Genomic DNA, 18762 nt, shown 5'->3' on the forward strand with positions numbered 1-18762 from the left:
CTGTGGAACTTGTGGTGGCAGATGTCCAGCTCGAGGCAATCGTCGGCCTCCTCCAAGTCCTTCCCACACACTCGACAGTTGAGATCGTCGATGCTGGCCCCAATACCCTCTCGAGCACTCCTAATGATCTTCCCGAGGCCCTTGAGTCTGCCCAAGAGAGCCTCTACACAACGGGTAACTCTTCCCTCTTCACCTGACTGTGACGTCCTCTACCTCCACTGGAGGCAACCCATCCTGGCTAGTCTGAGGCATCGTGTCCAAGCAGTCAGGCAATCTGACCACTCCAAAGGTGCCTAAGTTCACTCCCCAGTCGCAGAGCCCCCCTGGTATGAGTCGCTACTGTGAGGGATGCCCATGGCCTTCTTCTTGGTGGTACCGCCTTGTGGACCCGCCGACTCCTCTACTCCCATTATACTCAATCGATTGACTTCAAGCCATCGTATCAAACCTAGCCATAAGAACGTGCTGCCCTCGAAGAGCACATAGATTTACCCTCAGGTCCTCGACACTCCTCCTCAAGGGCTCGTAATAAAGGGTTCTCAATACCTTCCACCTTAGGCGAGATAGTAGCAATACTATACACCGGCGGGAAGGCTACGTAGACCTTGAAAGCCAGGAGGTACACAGTAGTCAGTGAATGCCCCATCCTACTGCCCTAGAGTGGCCTGTTGCTCCGCTGACCTGACGGCAGCCCCCCGCCTCACACACATTGAACCCCTCCAGCCGATACTTCCTTCCTCCAGCCCTGAGGGACCAATCAGCTCAACCGAGATCGACCCCAAGAGGGGCTCCACCGGAAAACAACCGTGGAAGGGCGCTTGTCCTTCGGCAGGTCGAATTGTTTCCGCAGCTCCTTCTGGACGCCTTCATCATAGGCCACTTTACCATTGGATGTCTTGTACGAAAAGAAAGGCACTTTACGTTGGGTCTGGCCGTCCGAGGCGCATGTCAGAGAAGAATCCTGAGGGCACAGAGTACCCTGTTGCCTCCTGTGTCACATACCAAAGAGTGCCGCGGCCGAGCACTCGGCACATCAGGAGTAGTTGGTTGACTTCGAGGCCCCAGTCGAATCTTGGAGAATAACTTGCGAGCGCGAGAAAGCACCGAGGAGCTAGATGTGCCTAAAACCACCAGATTGCAGAGGCGTGTGGTACTGGGAGCTCCCCATTACGTTTAAGGCCAATATGGAAGAATGCGGCAGGTGATCCGACCTTACAGCCTACGATGTCCTCTACAGCAGTGGGCTTCTGTGCCTCAATGGGCGGCTGGGGTGATGTGCATCTCACTGGACGAGTGCGTAGGGAGTGTAGATTAAGTTGGACCTGGGAAAGGCTACAATACAAACATAACGACTCAAGGAGGGATCGAACCTTCGCCTACAGGTCTACATGCGCGCGCTCCACCAACTCAACTACACGAACTACACACCTACCCCATAGCACTACCGTTCCACATCCCATCAGTCTTGTGGAGTCCCTCGACAGGGCGTTTTCCACGAGATGAAAGTTTTCCATGACGTACACGTTAGAGGAGGTAGAGAAGAAGAAGCGCCTCGGTATCGGGCGAAGGTCATGCAGAGCCCGCAGCTCTTCTTGCTGTGCCCCTTCGAACTCCTGCCACTGACCATCGTCGCCCAGGTACTCAAACCTACCCATGCCCATCGCCGCAAACCACACGCCCTTTGTACTCACTTCTTCTCCATCACAGACAATTCTGGTGAACAATCGCGCGTCTCTCTTGACCCACTGGGCTCTTCGGACAGCCCCAGATCATCTCCGGGTTTCCCAGACGGCTCCATCATCACCCTTTTCCTAGAGTCCCTCAGCAGCCTAGGCCCTACTCGGACATGTCGGCAAAACCCAGTGCGCAAGTTCCTCTGCACGGCCAAGCCAAATCTACCGTCGAGACGAAGTGAGCCTTCCAAAAACTGAGCCATGAGGCGCTCACTCGATCCTGTCAAAGGCCTGGATGACATAAAGACTGGAGTTGTGCTGGAACTGCAATTCCCTTCGTGTGCTTCTGCGGGATGCCCTTTCTGAACGAGAAGCTCCCGATCGCGGATTCCCCCATCCCTCCTCCACACTGATCTTACTCAGAGTGAGTTCTTCCTCGTCCTTATTACTTCCCTCATCCAATGCCCGTTTACTGTAGTAGTGTCGTTGTATATGCCTGAATGACTACTATAGTACTCCACATGCAGTCTCATTAGGACCCTTCTTAACCCCAATAAGCGTGAGGTACAATATAACCCTACTACTACTACTACTATGCCTTGCCAGATTACTACCTCTGTATAGCCGGCTCAAATGGGAGGTACCGGGAACCATCCCAATACTCAAAGTACAAAAGTGTATGACTAGTAAGGGTAGTAGCCCGGTCGTGCATGCATTGACACAAACTTTATAGGAACTCAGGAACAAGCCATCCAGATAAGAGCCCACCCGAGGTTAGCACGAGCCCCCACTGTAAGGTAGAACAAAAATCTGTCAATACCGCATGAAACACATCGTACGGCCCAGCCGACTACACTTCCCCTCTCTCTATTTTGGCTCGGATACGCTCCATGTCCCGCACTACCCCGTTAAAAGCACGCTGAAAAGAGAACACATACGAGCAAGGTAGGCAGACCTCATTAAATGACCCTGTGTAGACGAACACTACCAACTTCTTACACCATTTACTCTATCAATGACAATAATCGTCGACTTTTTCGCAGGAATTTCGATTCCGACTTGAGCGATAAACCACCACATAAGCTCAACATCAATCCTCTCCACGCAAAGACTGCTGACTTCCACTGTCTTACTAAGGGTTCGACGAGACACGCGACTTCTATGGAGGCTCGTGATGAGTTAAAATGATATGATAGTCTATGGAGTGAATCTCCGAATGATATTTGAACTGTCAATACCTGTATTAGGCTCAATATTCTATGCATAACGATATAACAATACTATAATGGAGTTTCACCCGTTTTACGTGAAGTGGCGTAAGACTCGATGTGAAAAAGCGATATTCGCGGTATGTAGTAGTCGTGAAATATGTTTTTTTACATCACGGAACTCCAATGATCTACATACAAGTACTATATAGAGGGAAGCAGTTCGAGAAGCATCCCAGAGGCATCATACAATGCTTAATCCTCACCGTGACAACCCATAAGCGCACATGTAGCGTTCGGCTAGGGATGCCTAGTCATTCTAGTACAGAGATGAGCACTGGACCACGCTGAGCCCCTCTGACTTCAAAGTCGTTTCAAAAAGTGGAGAACTAAGGATGACTACTGCTAGACCGTCCATGGTATCGCGGCGAGACTTAGTCTACTACCAGTCTCGTATACCATTGATACTGATGAGTGATACGCTCAGATGTAGCATGTAACTCGTTAATTGAATTGAGTCTACTACCAGTCTAGTAGTATCCTTCTCATAGTTAACAGCTACCATGACGGTCAGAGCTCCTACTATCATTGACCCGAAGAGGATAGGCCCAGCACGTGCCTTAGGGAGCTTGTCCACTTGCCGTTGGAGGAACCCCATGTTGAGGAAAACTGAAACTGCTCAATGAGGCGCCACGACAGTGACGAGATTACCAATCAGTGCCACAGAGACGGATCTTCAAAAATAATCGATCAGTCGGGCGAGCGCTAATGGCGTTAAGTGAACTTCCAAGTGAGGAGACCTGGAGCAGGTAATAGATGGACGAGACTTGGCTTGGTGCGGCAGAGGGTATGCGATGATCAATCTTCGGTTCTTGGAGGGATTGACCACCTCAGAGAATTTGAATAGTTGAATCGAGGTGCTTACTGTTCGGATGGATTAGTGGCTTATTTGAGCACCACTCCAGCTGCATGTGGATGTGCGAGATGTCATCTGTGGGGATCGAACCTGCGTGGTCAGGTTGTTGCAAGTCACCCAAAGTTTTCTTCCAACTATGCGACTCTTCTTCGGGAGCTCTAAGAAGAAGGAGCAGCAGGCCCAGAAGGCCCCTCCGTCCAAAGTACCCTCGGGCGTCTTGGGCGAATCCTTGCTGAGTGAGCTGGGACTCTTGTCAGAATCTTCCCGATGCTATCATGAAGAACAAAGAGGCCATAGCCACTTTGGAAAAGAGGGAGCAGCTCATTGAGAAGAAAATGGCGTTGCAGGAGCAAGACGCACGTGGGACTATCCACTTACCCGATGGAGACGCTCATCCACTCTGTGGGGCCCTCAGGGACTCGTGCCGCGGCCAAGGACAAGCGGGGTGCCTTGATGGCTCTGAAGCGAAAGAAGATGCTCGAGACTGAACTGACAACTCTGATGAATTCACGTGAGTATCAAAGGCCGTATTGAGCCAAGAGAATTGATGCTGTTTTGTGGCGCCTTGTAGGGATGACATTAGAGCAGCAAATTCTGTCCTTGGAGTCGAGTCAGACTACAGCGGTGGCAGTGTCGGCCCTGGCCACGGGCGTGTCAGCTCAGAAGGTTATGAACCAACAGCTCAATATTGACAACGTACGTCTTGGAGAGCGGGGCCTAGCTGTAGTGTATTCGTCACTGTGTTGATTTCAGATTGACGTCCTCATGGATGACATGCAGGAAATGCAGGACATGCAAAATGAAGTTGCCAACGTATTTCCGACTACCTCCCTTGTTCCCCCCAGGCTGGGGACCTTATGGTGCTAGGTGCTCGCCGGTGGTAACACTGTGATGGACGATGAGGAGCTCCTCAACGAATTGGACGAAATAGAGGCGCAGGAGCTTGAGGCCAAGATGGTCGATGTAGGCTTGATGCTTGTACCTCGCTGTGATTTGATTTCATATTAGGCGGCACACGTCCCTTCCGGAGGAGTCGTGGCCCAGCCGGATGTTGCCGTGCCCTCGGTGCCTGCCCAATCGCAGCAATCAACGGCAGAGTCTTCTAGGGCTCAGCGGAATGGTAGGAGTATAGGGTGGTCCGTATCAATTTGGCCATCGTTCGAGATGGTGTGGTATGGGATAGCTGGGAATTAGGCTCATGTATAGTGGAGTTATTGGCTTTGATTATACTATTTGTGTCAGATGGCCTAACAGATGAGGAGGCAGACCAGCTGGCCGCCCTACAAGCTCAGCTTGGCTGAGATCCTCGTGGACCACATACCGTACCATTGACAATTCATTCTATCAACATCATTGGTGCGCCCTCTAGGAGGGCGGGGCGTTGCTAGCGAGGCTTGGCACATTTCTGTATTCAGCATGTCCGTCCTAATGAGATTGGCCGATTCGACTTCTCTATAAACCTCATAGGTTACTATAAGCCATAATTGGTGTCGTGTTATGGGTAGGAGAGGGAGGGAGGTTGACCTTGCGTTGCTCGGTAGGCATCTCTTCTTGGTAATGTCGGTCGTTCCGGTGAATCCCCAACCTTTCCTCAATGACCTCACTGGGCAGGAGGTAGACATTGAGGAATCCTGAGGTTGAGCGGGTAAGATACGATCGAGGTCAGGTACTGGTTCGTCTGAAGTGGGCAACACTCGAGCTGAAGGGCCGCTTACAGAGTGTTGATACTTTCATGAATCTCAGACTGGACCACTGTGAAGAGTGGCAGGTAGTATATGCATCATCACAGCTGCTATTATATCTCTTAATTTCAGAGTGGTAACTTCAAAGGAGCCCTCGGAGACGTTCTTATACGGTAATAGGTTGAACCATTTCGGTACTGAGTTTGTCTCGGTGGTCTCACCCGTCAGCAGTGTGGGGGGGGATTTACGGGGTTGGTGACGATGTGAAACTTTGAGAAAGTTTCGGGTAGTTGTTATTGGTTTTAATCAATTCTCGCCCGATTTCATGTGTGAATTTTGGAGGCTTCTGAGCTCCGCCGGCGAAAGCGAACATACAGGGTGTCTCAAGAAAAAGGGAAAAACTCTGACACCATCTGAAAGTCCTTCACAAGAGCTTTCGATCGGTATGGGATTTTTCTGAATATTCGACTTGCACGAAAAGTCATTCGTAAAGCACATTTTCCTTTGGACACTCTGAGTATTCCTGCACAGCCCGTCGAGTGGCATCCTCTCCGGTCTTGAAGTTGCTATCTGTCCAGTCTCGATAGTCCTATCAGGTGTAACAATGTTCTGTATGTACGAGCAGCAAGCTCCAGTGGAGCAGGGGAAGAGCTGGAAGACTGATCGTGATAACAGCTGGGTCTGCAGTCTCTTATGGTTCTTTTATCATTAGGTTGGTGAGAATCAGAGTTCTATATAACGTTAGTGTGGAGAGAGTAGGAGAAGATGATTGGGAAGTAGCTGAGGAGTGGTATTGCTATTTTCTGGGATATTTCCGTCACATTTTCTGTCCGTGTTTGTCAATCGGAAACTGTGGATCTTGTGTGGGGAGTAGCAGTCGATTTGGCATGTCCCAATCAGCTCCTCTAGAAGTGAAGCTCGACACACTGCGAGGGAAGGCGTGAGGACACTTGCTGTGTTCGAGGCTGACATGGCGGCGCTGTAGATACGCCTCGCGGAATGCGAATGATTACAGTATTCATTCTGGCAGCGGCCTTTGGATGTGCGGCGATCGACCTCTCGTTGACTGGCAGTTGACACTACGGCAGACCAGGTGGTCTTGGGAAGGTTTGGAAGGTTTTTTGAGGCGGCTCCTCAGACGCCCTTTGGGTCGATTTGTGTCGCCAGAGCGAGCCCCGACTATGCTAGGTTGTAGCAGAAGGTCTATCTCTGGTAAGAAGAGCGATTGTGATAGTGCGCGGTGCAGGGATCGAACCTGGGACCTCTCGGTGCCGGAGGAGAGCCTTCATATTGATGAGCAATATAAGGATTGCAAATACGGCAACATAGCTGACTGTTGGTCGATGGTCGGCAGTGTGGCGGCCAACAGGTTCACCCCTAAGGACTCAGTAGGAACCCTCAAGCTGTCTTGTCATGTGAATGTATACTACTCTATTATACTTATGTACCCTACTACCCGATACGGCTCATGAAGAGATGCTTTCATCGCGGTTCAGGTGCATTGGCAAACCAACTTGCGTTCGGACGTAGCCGAGCTGGGGAAGGTTCGTCGATAGCTTTTGAGGGGTCCTCATGGGGGTGCCTTTAGAGCCCTTGCTGGCGACGGTATCATCAGCGATCGGCTGTTAGCTTTGATCGTATAAAAGAGAACAGTATTCGGGAGGACCGAAATGACGGGCGGCAGGTGAGTCTGGAGGGGAGGTAGAAGGCAGTAGGATGGTGCGGCGTTGTAGGAGACGACCCCCATTGACCGGGTGCCGGACAGGCGGTCGGGCGCACTGCCGATACGCCATCTTAGAGAGGACCTTCCTTACGACTCAACACGGTAGTAGTAGTGGTGGCAGGGTGGGAATAGGCACATCGTCAACTACATGTAGAAGTTTTTACTGGTTTCTGTACACTTCCATCGTAACTCGTATATGAATTCTTCTATAATTGGTATAGAAACTCTTGAGAACAGCTGAGGAAATCAAACATATATTCCAACACTGAGGAAATAATAATAATGGTTGTGGTTGGGTCGACCTACGAGGGCTGGGTAGGTATCCCGGCTGTGAAGGGACAGTACTGCAGAATTGGAGGCATCTTGTGCATCCTGGCAAGACTCGCACTATGCTGCGGCATGAGACTACTTTACGGGGCATGTCCGACAGTCGCTCGGAGGAGTGCCTGGTGGACTTTCTGGGCAAGAAACGATGGAACTTTGCCAGGACGCGAGATGGTATAACAAAAATCGACCCAAGGTTGAAGTAAGTGTCTTTACTAGGGGTATGTGGTAGAATATGTGACGATAGGGATAATGAATTGGTATTTTATATTGTATAGTAAGCACTATGCATGGGCTTTGGGTGGGATAGGGTGTTCCTGTTCAGTGTTGGTTGGTCAAGCAGGTGAGCGTGCTGTATTTTTCCGAGATTAATGATAATGAACAGCTGGTCGCTATCGCAGTCTCGGAGGTTTACTTTTATCACCTCACATGCTCATAGCAATGTTTACAATAGAGTTCCACCCGTTTTACGCGAAGTGGCGTAAAACTCGGTGAAAAACGCGATATTCGCGGTGATATGCAGTTGTCGTGAAATGTATTTTTCATATCACTAGGGTGAAACTCCATTGTTTATGCGATCCAGTTTCAGAGCGATTCTTATTATTCTCGAGGAAATTTTGCACATTTGCATATCAAATTGACAAGCACTGAACTATGGGGAAGTGAGGGCCTCTTGTAGGTATCTTTCAACCCATAGGATCCAAGCTGAACCTCGGGACGCTCCTCTGTCTAGAACACGCCGTTTGGGCGGCCCTATTCTTATCAACAACGATGTGCCGGTATGACTTTTATCGAGAGTACTGTTGTGCTGGTGGTTTTTTCACGCGCCACGAAATTGAGATTCAGCGATTGCTGATGCATGGCTACAGTCTTCTGCATAAAGGGCTGTGAACATTGACTTGAGTAGAAGATCGTCTCACGCTCCATCGCGACTGCGAGCCAGCGGTGTAAGGGTGTCGGCCTATAAGAGGCCTCCTGAGCGGGCAGTGAATTCGACTAGCGGTAGGGGGTGGGTGGAGACGCCGAATCTTGTGTGATGTAGGAGTGCTTAGATGGGCCTTCTAGTGAGGATGGCGCCGCTGAGGAGAAGAGGGCTTCTAGGAGGTTACAGAGGCTGCAGGGGCTTACCCTACCTATCAAGTCTAGTGAGGCGGCGCCGTGCCTTGGACTGAAATCAGAAGGGGTGCTTAGGTGCTCGCCACATGGTGTATGCTCATCTAGAGGAGCCCTCCTTGCACTGGATAACCCTTAATGTCTATCGCTTGTACAACATCCTCATTGTCATCAGCGTTATAACTTCGGTACGACTTGTCGTATGGCGCGTCGGTGTTGGTGATTCCTGTTGCCGGACTAGGGTGGGCTTGGTTCCTCTGAGTTCTTGGAAAATGAGTGATCCCGTTTTATATGCAATACTATACACTGTTTAGGTGCTGGTCACTTTGCCTGTTCCCGATACGTTGGCCTACGACACTCGGGATGGCTTGGAGGTTGCCGAGACAGTCTTCAACGTTATCTTCCTCTTGGAGATAGTGGTGAGTGCCAAGCACTCGGCGTGGTGTTCACTAGACCCCTCCGGAGCTCCAGAAGCGCTCCCAGGATTGGATCTCACATGTGGAACTCAATCCTGGGAGCGCTATTGAAATTCAGAAAGAGTCTAGTGAACACCCCGACTGTTGTGGACATGGGAAATGACCTTCTGTGCTACTCAGCTGCGCTTGGCGACGTCTCCTCATCTCCTCCGAGCCCTTTGGGAACCGTAGTGAAAGACTGCGAGTTCCTCGATCGGAGCGATCAGAGCCAGATACAACGCGCTGGACATGATCGTCGTATTGCCGTACGTCCCAGTGTGGGTGGGCATCGACAGGGCCGATAATGAGATCGTCAAGCTCATCCTCTACCTTGTGAGTCCTGCTGTGTGTATATAGAGTTACCCCTTGATCAGGTGCCGGCCATGCGAATGCTGAAACTGACGCGTTACAGCACTGGCTGGCGACTTCTGGTCATCAGCCTGTCCCTCAGCATGGATGCTCTCAGGGTAGGCCTTCCCAGCTCGATAAGATTCTATTTCGGCTCTTGTGTAACCAGCCATGAGGTTTTGAATATTCCTTTGGAAGGAAACGAGCAAACTAATCTGTGGCGGTTGAGAAAAGCGCGCGCCCTACTCGCCCTCTCCTTAGGTGCCCATGCTGATGTTGATATTCCTGGTGACATGGTTTGCCTCGATCATATACTGGGTGGAAGACGTTACCTTGCCCGACACAGCCCGACCTGCTGCTGCCTTCGCCTCTCTCCCTCATGCCATGTGGTTTTCTATAGTCACCATCAGTGAGATCTCGCTCGCCCTAATGACCACGGTTCGATTATCATGTTAGGTACTGTGGGATATGGTGATACGGCTCCGGCAACTGATGGAGGTACTGGCTGGCAACAGCGTCACGCGCCACGAAATTATGGTCGTTAGGCCGGGCCATCTCAGCCTTGCTCATCATAGTCGGCGCCTCCTACATGGCCCTGCCGTTGAACATCGTCGGGTCAACCTTTTGGGATGTGTGGACCGACCGGTAGGACCAGCTATGGGCAGGGGACCTGGTGATGGCATACGGGTTAGCGACAAGCTCCTCATCATTGACAAGATCCAGCAGAGGCTCTCAAGGAGGCGAATAACGCGAGATCGACTTTACGAGGTTAGTCGTGGTGTTAGATGATTTCAGCATGAGAGTGTGAACAGGTATTCGCGACTATGGACGAGGATGGTTCGGGTGTCATTGACATTACTGAGTTCGAGCACATGCTGAATCGCCACTTTAGGCTGGGCATGCCGACTCACAGCATTCTGCGTCTGTTCCGGTAGGTTGTAGCCGTTCTGTAGAAGTAGTTTGTTTTTGTCAGTACCATTGACGCTGATGGGGAAGGGAAGATATCATTTGATGAGTTTTGCAGCTGCCTGTTTCCCGAGCTGGTCAATCCTGAGATGTAAGGCATTAGTGATAGCATCCTCTGTCTGTGGGAAATTCCTACAGCTGTCCGCTATAGCGCTGGGAGGAAACATAATTGGAAACCGTTGTGGGGTTCGCATCTTTTTCTTTTTCTTTTTCTTTTTTTTTTTCTTTTCCTTTTTATCTTTATTTTTTTTTAGTTTTCTTTTGCTTTTTCTTTTTCTTTTTCTTTTTCTTTTTCTTTTTCTTTTTCTTTTTCTTTTTCTTTTTCTTTTTCTTTTTCTTTTTCTTTTTTTTCTTCTTGCACAGCACCCCTTCGACCAGGCGAGTAGTACCTGGTATAGGGGTATAGCTGCAGGTTCAGTTAGTGCCTGAGCCCTGGTATCAACCAGTGTGATCCGCGGCAGACAGTTCGAAAAGCTTCGCATCTCAGCAGAGTATGTGCCTTATTACACCCGTTTTACGCGAAGTGGCGTAAAACTCTGTGAAAAACGCGATATTCGTGAGATATGTTTTTCACTAGTGTTTTTCATATAGAGGGTGAAAATCAATTAATACTGCTGATGTACACGCTCTCGAGGAGTGTTGGGATATATGGTCGCTCTCTTCAGCTCAGGAGTTTCCTCACTGATTATAGGAGTTTATATACGAATTAGAGGAGAAGTGCACAGAAACCAATAAGAATTCCCTCGAAATTTTCACACATGCAGCTGAGCATGTGCATATTTTTTCCCACTGCTCCTGGGACTGCTGGCCCCCACTTATCCCCTTGTCAGGTCCTTCCCAACTAGGGCGTCGATTTCCCGCAATCACCGGGGTAGTGTCTGTCACCTCCACTTTGATTAACCTGTTTTCTCAGCATCCTATGCCAGCAGTGGAAGAGCCTCTGTGATGCGGGTGGTTCCTGATGATGATTTCGACCCGCTAGAAGCCGAGATAGAGGCATCGAAAGCTGGTAAGTCGACAGTCACCATTCGCTGGCTATTCTTCGATCAGGTGCGGCTAGGGTCGGTCCTTCTGAAGGGCAGTACTTGAGGGAACTGGAAGATACCAAGGCGGCGGAGACAGCTCACTATGCGGCTGTCCTTGCTCGGGTAGGGTGGACCGGAAGACTGGACTTAGCTGTGCTGAAGTGCTGGTTGACGCAGCTTAGCCGTTTCGAGCGAGAATTGGAGTCGACCCGACGGGATATGAGAAGGATAGCCGAGGTTGTTGAGGGGATAGCTGAGAGCCTGAGGGTAAGCAACAGCTGCGAGTGGCACTTGCTGTAGAGGATGCGAAATGATGGGCACAGTCGGGGGCGCTTGGGGTTAACGGCGTCTCGGGAAGGTCTTGCTAGTACTACCTATCTCCGTGTTGGGTAATTAAATACAGTAGTTGAGTAATGTAGTCTTCAGAAATGGCAGTTTTGATACACGAAATTGGGCCGCTTAGGCTCAATAGTGCCCACTCTATATGAATGCCCTGGCGCTTGAGTCTTGTGTCGTCTTTAGGGAAGAGACCACCGCGGGGGCGCCGTCCATACTGACGATCCTGTCAACGTCGAGGATGTCATATTCCAGCAGCGAGTGGGATACCTTCCCTATGGAAGGTAGTGTTCGACTTGCCATTGCTCAGGTTTGACGACCCGGCTTCCCAGCGCTACTCTTTCCAAGTCATCTGCATGCATGCTACCTCTTGTCACTATTACTTTGACTATCGTCTTGTCGACATTTTTTGTCTTTGCCGAGGCCAGCTGTTGTCACTATTATAGTGTTATCATTTTCGTCCATGCTCCCCGAAACCAGTCCGATGTTGCCGCCTTCCACCTCCCGGGCAAGTCTAACCCAGCACGACGCCCGTGGCTCTGTACTAGGTGCCGCTGCTCCATCAGTGCTGGCAGCGGAGCCTGGAACGGTAAGGCTGGTTTTGGTCACTCGGTAGTGGATATCTCAGCAGGCGATTACCGGAAGTGGTGACAACAGGCAGGATCGAAGAGTGAGGTGTCACCATTACGTAGCGATCATTGTTGCTATTGTCAGTTTTCGGTTTACGCCCCGAAGGCCGTCAACGTCCCGCCGAGTCAGGGCGGTCCATCCGCGACGTTCTCGCTACCGTCACCGCTCTTAATGCAGCATTTCTTGCCGCAGCCTCAAGCTAGTGGGGGCATGTATAAAGTGCAAGTAACAGACATAGGAGCTTTCCAGACGAGAATAAGCCTTTCAGAGCTTTTCCACCACTCTTCAGCGGGCTTCCAGTTCCACCGCGGCGTTGCTAGCTGGAGGGGTCTCTACTGAGGGAAGCACTCCAGGTAGCGGTAGTGTATAGACTGGGCCGCGACGTGATTGCTGTTGTTCAGGTCTCCACACTTACGCTCAGAGGCTGCAGACCCCAGAGGACACCCCTAGATTGTCCATCACATCGCTTCCAATGCAAGGTGTCTAGGCACTAGTCTGGGAGGCACTGCATTCTATAGAGGTCGTTTTGTCAGGTATGAACTCCCTGTCTGACCTGCTGCTTTGCACTGCTCGAGGACCACCTGCTCCTAGCTTGGCGGGACCACCGCCTCCGGCAACATCTACTGTCGTGGCGAGAGGGGGAGGGGCTTCAATGTCGTACCCGGTAGGGCCCTCTCCGATTAGTCATTTAGCGTATCTGCTCCTGTTCAGGTGAGGCGACTAAGTACGGAGCAGCTAGAAGCCGCAAGAGGCGATCCCAGGGTGGCATCGTTGAGTTGCCATCCTTGTCGTGTATGGGGTTGTTGTGCTCTAGGTAGCGCTAGTGGCGCGTAGAGCTCAGAAAGCTGCAGGAAGGGAAGGAGCGCCTGTGCTCCAGGGGGAACCGATTGAGGCCTGCAGTAAGGTGCTCGACACTGCGTCTGCAAGCAACAACTACAATGCTAAGGAAATGGCTAGGGTCATGGTGAGTGTATATGGGGAGCTTTTGGATTCTGAAAACGACTTGAGAATTTTCTTGAAAATGAAATTCGACGAGATCGGTTTTTTCCTGGCAGGAGGAGAATGCTAGTTTGAGGCGGAGAGTGAGCACGCTGGAGAGAAAGTTGGCGGACCTACAAGCTGAGCTCGAGGTTAAGGATCGTCTATTAGAAACAGCAAAGATCAGCACAAATGATGGAGATCAGACGGAGCGAAACACACCGAATCCAGCAAAATTATCCAACAGCTCCAAGCAGTGTAGGACAGCAGGGTCGGTCTGTCCTCTTCATTTTCTCGCGCGCCCGACTGTTAGTGTCGTGGGCGTGGAATTACTGACAAGCCGTGGATGCTTGGTGGCAGTCATGCGTGTAGGCATCGCCAACTTGTTGTATTCTCCTTAGAACCCATTGAGAAGGTTCTCGTGAAGAACGGAAGCCAAGTTGTCTCCTGTGGTCGGAGTTAGTCCTCTATCATGTCTAGCCATGGTGAAGGAAGTCGTTGTCCTGTGGCAAGCGTGTATGTGTCTGCTCACGCCTCGAGTTGGCTGTTTGTCAATACGTCGATGGTGGTGTTGGAGTATATGTTCGCTTTACTCAGCTGAGCTCAGGAGTTTTCTTCCTAATTGTAGGAGTTTATATACGAATTTAAGTGTAAATGTACAGAAACCAATAGGAGTTTCCCAATAATTCCCACCAACTGGAGCACACACACATAGTTGCTCTTGTGGGTATTTTCCCATTCGTTCAGTAAAGGCGTTGTATCCTCAAATAGGACAGTAGTGGCGGAACGACATCATTGTATCCGTTTTCTCATGCAACGAGAATTGCTGCGAGCCCTGTGGCTTCGTATCACAACAAATCATACCATACGTGGACGTATGGTCAGCTCGGGCCGTTGGTTGTCGAATTTGATATTGTGCACCGTAGTTGGACGATTCTGTCGTAGTCGACGACTTCGTTCAGTCCTAGGCTCCACCGGATCCTGGAGCTCCAATATTCCCTATTATACTCTCTTATTGCTATTGGTGATCGTTAGTCCAAAGCCCTCGACGAAGTCTGAAATGAACGGCATTCAACTTTACTCGCTTGCTGGTTCACCCCGAACACTCTACCATACTTTTGTTGAATGTCTGTTGTCCAATAACATACATGGAACAACTTCGTTTTCTAATCTCGAACAGAAGCAGAATATTCCATGTACGTTACGGAGCTCGTTCGTTTGATATCATCCAGTTGGTCCTCCTTGCTATGGTCCAGGAGATCACTTCGTTTGTCGGCATGGAGGACGTCACCACCGACTTGGTAAGCTGTAGAGGCTGCATGGACACTTGAGGCTGCGGGCGTCAGTCGCGCTTCTGTAGATTCTTCAAGTCCTCAAGGCAACCATCAAGACTGATGATGAGTATGATGCTAAAAAGGCGCAGGAATGGGCAGATCAGATAGGGCTCAAAATAGTGTCCAAGCTGAAAGTAGGCATCAGACCGCACTCTGCCGTAGTTGACCCAAGAAAAGTCTTGGAATATGTGATCGCTTTTTTCAGCTAAGCTCAGGCGTTGGCTCGCTAATTATAGAAGTTTACATACAAATTCGGTAGATATGTACAGGAATCAATGAGGATCTCTAAAAAACTCCTCAAGGTTTTATATTGTCCTCAACACATGTAGTTGATCGTGTGCATATTTTACCATACGTCACAAGAATGGCACATTGCCTATTCGGACGATAAAGTAGCTCTGGTCACAATTGCTGATGGGCGTTGTTGTCCGTACAAATGTGCTTTCAGGAAGCGAGCGACAACTTCAAATACGTAGTGTCTGTTACAATTCAAGAGAAAGGTGCGGGGTAGGTCCCACTTACGGTGGTGGGCGACGCTGTATTATCCAAATTAGATTGCACCACTCGGCGACGTGCCACTGGGACTCCTCAGCTGATGGCTCCGTCACAGTAGGCCATAGCTTCCTCTGGTCCTGTCCAATTAATATTCACTTTTCAATATAAATAGATATAATAGTATATGAACAATAATAAATAGGTTAACGTATAATGATACACCCATGGATACAGAATATAATATCGATATTAATTGATGTATTTATACACATAGTGGGCTCCTGATAGGTACGCTGGGACCAATCCTTGAACATGGACGTGGTCATCACTGTATTCGCATTAGCTCTCTAAACACACTGAAATTGTTGTGTTGCTGATAGTCGGGAATGGTCACTGAGATCCTCCGATGGTAGAAGACTGACAACACATCCTTTATTGCCTCGGAGTACTATCCGAAGCATGAGAGAACAAACCGCTAATGTGAACTGTTCACGAGTCATCTATCGATCGCATGCACTTTGCATGTTGCATCCAAAAACTACCGTGGCGAAGTAATCTCTCATGCGGTTCTTTTCCAACTCGCTTATCTACAGCCTGTAGACTACAGGCCAGCACGGTGGGCACGTCGCCATTCTGATTCTGGCAGGCCAATACGGTCTCTTTCGGAAACTCCATCCGTAAATTGAGCTTCGAATTGATGGGCTTCTGGAGCGGACATCGACGTCCCCTGTTCATATAGATAGACGCTGCAGTTGCCTTACACAGTTCCTCACGCGTATACGATGTTCACTCAACAGAATTGAATATTTCCTTCCGGATGCTGCGGCGCAGTCCTTGGCAACTACATAGTGGATCATAGCTAGTCCAACAGTTAAGTCTAATATTGAACTTGATCTACACTTCGGCAGACTGAGATCGAGATTAATCGAAGGCATCCCTTCAGAGGTTGTTGTGTGACTATTCTGATGGTCAGAAGAGGTATTCGAGGTACTGACAACCGTCAAGCTACCTATGGTGAAACTATAGTCAATAAAAGGAGGCACAGCGTCGATATCCCACTAGCGTCGTTGTCTTGAATCGACTGACGCTCTAGGTGCAGCGGAGATGTGAAGGTCGATGACGATCCGGATGGATCTGATGGATGCCTACGAGGATCCTGAGAAACAACCCCACCGCGATCTCCTAGAGATACTAGTCCAGACTTGTTCGAATGTCTAGGTCCCACCATACTGGATGCTCAGCGTGACAATAGACAACTTGTTAGATGTGATACGATGTAGCTATACGATGCTACGAAGATAACCAATCAGAACAGATCAGATCTATTCAAGTCCAGTCCACAGTTGAACTTGCAAATGGACTTCAACTCTGAGAGTCTTCTTCAGGGCTTTGCCTGACAACGGCAATAATCATATTATTAGCTTTATTGAAACACTGCGTCGACTCTTTCATGCGCACCGGTGTTTGTTTAGGTGCTCCTCGTGCTCCTTATTGGGGTTTATGAGGTGCACCTTAAATTTAAGAGCATAAGGAGCATAAGGTACAACTGTAGTGAAAGCACCTCGCGTAAGGTGTAAGGCTCCTTGTCCCTTGCTCCTAAATCCAAGGTGCACCTTAAGGAGCATTTCTTGTGAAATAAGCCCCAGATGATACTGGGCGCGCGCGATATCAAAGTGCGCTGATGAAAATAAATTGCACGGATAATGTTTCGCTTCGCTTTCCCGCCGTTCACAACTACGGCTCGCTGTTGCGCTTGAGGAATTGTTAGTGGGGAAAGATTGCAAGATTAATGATCATGTGTTTGTTCATTGTAGTCCTCGGGGTAGTCGCGGGTAGGGTAGAAGTCAACATTAGAGTTACAATTTCGCTTCACATTGATCTATGCGACGGCATCCCCTGCGATCTCCTAATACGCCTCGGAAAAATTCCAATCAAACAAGCGGAGCGACGCAGACACCCAAAAGAGGGCCCTGTGGTGGCAAGGGAGGGCGTATGGCCAAGGTGGCAGGAGAAGAACATTCCGAGTCGAGCTCCATCGAGTGGACAACTGAATTGGAATCGTCGCTGTCATCCTCCTCCTCGGCGTGCGACTCCTACTATGTTCGGGAGGTTTGGGCGAATGACGTTGAATATGAGTTGCGAGTGATGGAGAAGTTGGTGGAAGAGTACCCCTATATAGCAGTAGATGGATGCTTCCCGGGGGTGGTGGCAAGGCCCACTGGTAATGGCATTAAAGGGCGCGTGACGGTAGCGGCTGTTGTTTATGCTTAGGTCCGTTCAAAAATGATACGGAGAGAAATTATGAGATTATCAGAACTAATATGAGCCTCGTAAAAATACTACAACTAAGTCTGGCATTTTCTAATAAGGACGGTGAAGTGGCTGGGCATCCTGAAGACGTTCGAACGGCGAATGGAAGTGACCGGCCTCCCCCAGCTTGTGTGTGGAAAATCAATTTTCACTTCGACGTTCGGAAGGATATTTATTGCGCCGAGACGTTGAAGCTGCTGAGGGAACCTACAAAGAAGGGAGGTGCGGGCATTGACTTGAAGGCGCATCTGAAGCGGGGCGTGAGCGTGGAGAGATTCTCGGAGCTGATCACGGGAAGTGGCCTGGTGCTGTCGCGTGATGTAACGTGGATAACTGCGGCTGGTGGTTTCCTATTCGCCGGATTGGTGAAAATGCTGTCCGGCCAGGCCCTACCGAAGGCTGAAGTGGAGTTCTCGGAGATGTGTTATGAGTACTTCCCTCACATCTGGGATATGAGGGTAATCAGGAGAGGTTCGTCGAGGTGTGGTATGAGGTCTCGTGGAGGAGGGGTTCTGCACGCATGCGCATCATCGGAGAAGGCAAATTTGGAGGTTGAAACGCCGTCCACTTTAACACTTCTTGAGAACTTCTTCCGATATGATGGCAGAAGTGGTAGAATGATGAGTTCCTCTTCCGACGACTCTTCCGAGTCGCCTCCAGCAGTGCTCCCTTTTTCTGCTATGCAGAGGAGGGCGACTACGACGAAGTGGTGGCTAGCGAGTGGTGGTGGCGGCAAGGAGATCAGGAGGAAATCTCAATTTGGTTTAGAGGAGTTCTCTGCGTTGAATTTAGAGAGTCCTGCATCGGTGTGGCAAGATAAAGGAGAGGAGGTAATTTCGTGGCGCGTGAAGCTGAGGACGGAAGTGGAGGCAGAATATGAGGAGGCGACCAGTGAGAACAAAGAAGGTTCTGCTGATGCCATCACGACACCCGCTATGAAGAAGGAACAGCCGAATGGAGTTGTCCAAACGCCGCCTCCACCACCCCCTGGCCGTCCACCTCCTCTAGATGCTCGTTCGACTTCGGGCTCTAACGCGTCACCGGTTGATCGTGGAGAGGAGGAAGGGCCGCCTCGCTATAAGCATCCACTTCGGCACCCCAAGTATCCGAATGGGGCCCCTCCTCCTATGTGTGGGGTTATTAGTTATAAAGGGCCGCCGCCGCCACCCATTGGTACACGCAAGTGGTTACCGGCGCCTCTGAAGAGAGGGCAACCGTTTATGCATTGGGGATGCGTACAGCTACC

General features: G+C 50.0%; 8 protein-coding genes across 8 annotated transcripts in view; 7 read left to right on the forward strand and 1 right to left on the reverse strand.

Moving 5' to 3' along the window:
• Positions 1-3539, reverse strand: part of Pmar_PMAR002840 (DEAD box ATP-dependent RNA helicase, putative) — a gene marked incomplete at both ends in the record, with an annotated part of 12128 nt that extends 8589 nt beyond the window's left edge. The window contains 14 exons of the mRNA XM_002768011.1: positions 10-147; positions 194-293; positions 341-448; positions 493-604; positions 652-745; positions 795-961; positions 1003-1121; positions 1172-1322; positions 1446-1647; positions 1692-1953; positions 2093-2169; positions 2442-2483; positions 2528-2592; positions 3408-3539. Coding sequence (XP_002768057.1) covers positions 10-147; positions 194-293; positions 341-448; positions 493-604; positions 652-745; positions 795-961; positions 1003-1121; positions 1172-1322; positions 1446-1647; positions 1692-1953; positions 2093-2169; positions 2442-2483; positions 2528-2592; positions 3408-3539 — 1769 coding nt within the window. The remainder of the gene's footprint in view (positions 1-9; positions 148-193; positions 294-340; positions 449-492; positions 605-651; positions 746-794; positions 962-1002; positions 1122-1171; positions 1323-1445; positions 1648-1691; positions 1954-2092; positions 2170-2441; positions 2484-2527; positions 2593-3407) is intronic.
• Positions 3540-3933: 394 nt separating this feature from the next.
• Pmar_PMAR002841 (vacuolar sorting protein snf7, putative) lies at positions 3934-5098 on the forward strand (the record flags this gene model as incomplete). Its single annotated transcript, XM_002768012.1, has 8 exons — positions 3934-3999; positions 4055-4157; positions 4213-4308; positions 4369-4493; positions 4551-4610; positions 4665-4760; positions 4806-4917; positions 5040-5098. 8 exons carry the CDS (start codon positions 3934-3936, stop codon positions 5096-5098), a joined length of 717 nt encoding a protein of 238 aa, XP_002768058.1.
• Positions 5099-5294: 196 nt separating this feature from the next.
• Positions 5295-5656, forward strand: Pmar_PMAR002842 (small nuclear ribonucleoprotein F, putative; the record flags this gene model as incomplete). The annotated part of the gene is made up of 3 exons (XM_002768013.1): positions 5295-5411; positions 5464-5565; positions 5612-5656. The coding sequence occupies 3 exons, from the start codon at positions 5295-5297 to the stop codon at positions 5654-5656; spliced, it is 264 nt and encodes an 87-aa protein (XP_002768059.1).
• A 1965-nt stretch (positions 5657-7621) lies between these two features.
• Pmar_PMAR002843 (conserved hypothetical protein) lies at positions 7622-12085 on the forward strand (the record flags this gene model as incomplete). The annotated part of the gene is made up of 17 exons (XM_002768014.1): positions 7622-7700; positions 8579-8671; positions 8718-8827; positions 8954-9058; positions 9469-9561; positions 9704-9851; positions 9899-9940; positions 9988-10087; positions 10135-10210; positions 10255-10373; positions 10416-10499; positions 11239-11279; positions 11322-11417; positions 11459-11556; positions 11611-11700; positions 11956-12030; positions 12080-12085. 17 exons carry the CDS (start codon positions 7622-7624, stop codon positions 12083-12085), a joined length of 1455 nt encoding a protein of 484 aa, XP_002768060.1.
• A 147-nt stretch (positions 12086-12232) lies between these two features.
• On the forward strand, positions 12233-12886 carry Pmar_PMAR002844 (hypothetical protein; the record flags this gene model as incomplete). Its single annotated transcript, XM_002768015.1, has 4 exons — positions 12233-12358; positions 12484-12624; positions 12668-12752; positions 12801-12886. The coding sequence occupies 4 exons, from the start codon at positions 12233-12235 to the stop codon at positions 12884-12886; spliced, it is 438 nt and encodes a 145-aa protein (XP_002768061.1).
• A 48-nt stretch (positions 12887-12934) lies between these two features.
• Pmar_PMAR002845 (hypothetical protein) lies at positions 12935-13840 on the forward strand (the record flags this gene model as incomplete). Its single annotated transcript, XM_002768016.1, has 5 exons — positions 12935-13063; positions 13111-13161; positions 13214-13363; positions 13455-13648; positions 13750-13840. 5 exons carry the CDS (start codon positions 12935-12937, stop codon positions 13838-13840), a joined length of 615 nt encoding a protein of 204 aa, XP_002768062.1.
• Positions 13841-14624: 784 nt separating this feature from the next.
• On the forward strand, positions 14625-15557 carry Pmar_PMAR002846 (hypothetical protein; the record flags this gene model as incomplete). The annotated part of the gene is made up of 3 exons (XM_002768017.1): positions 14625-14678; positions 14738-14845; positions 15495-15557. 3 exons carry the CDS (start codon positions 14625-14627, stop codon positions 15555-15557), a joined length of 225 nt encoding a protein of 74 aa, XP_002768063.1.
• A 1530-nt stretch (positions 15558-17087) lies between these two features.
• Pmar_PMAR002847 (ccr4-associated factor, putative) lies at positions 17088-18072 on the forward strand (the record flags this gene model as incomplete). The annotated part of the gene is made up of 3 exons (XM_002768018.1): positions 17088-17427; positions 17478-17974; positions 18010-18072. 3 exons carry the CDS (start codon positions 17088-17090, stop codon positions 18070-18072), a joined length of 900 nt encoding a protein of 299 aa, XP_002768064.1.
• Between the last annotated feature and the right edge of the window lie 690 nt (positions 18073-18762).

Source organism: Perkinsus marinus (assembly GCF_000006405.1).
Source record: "Perkinsus marinus ATCC 50983 genomic scaffold scf_1104296969090, whole genome shotgun sequence".
NCBI classification, from domain to species: domain Eukaryota; phylum Perkinsozoa; order Perkinsida; family Perkinsidae; genus Perkinsus; species Perkinsus marinus.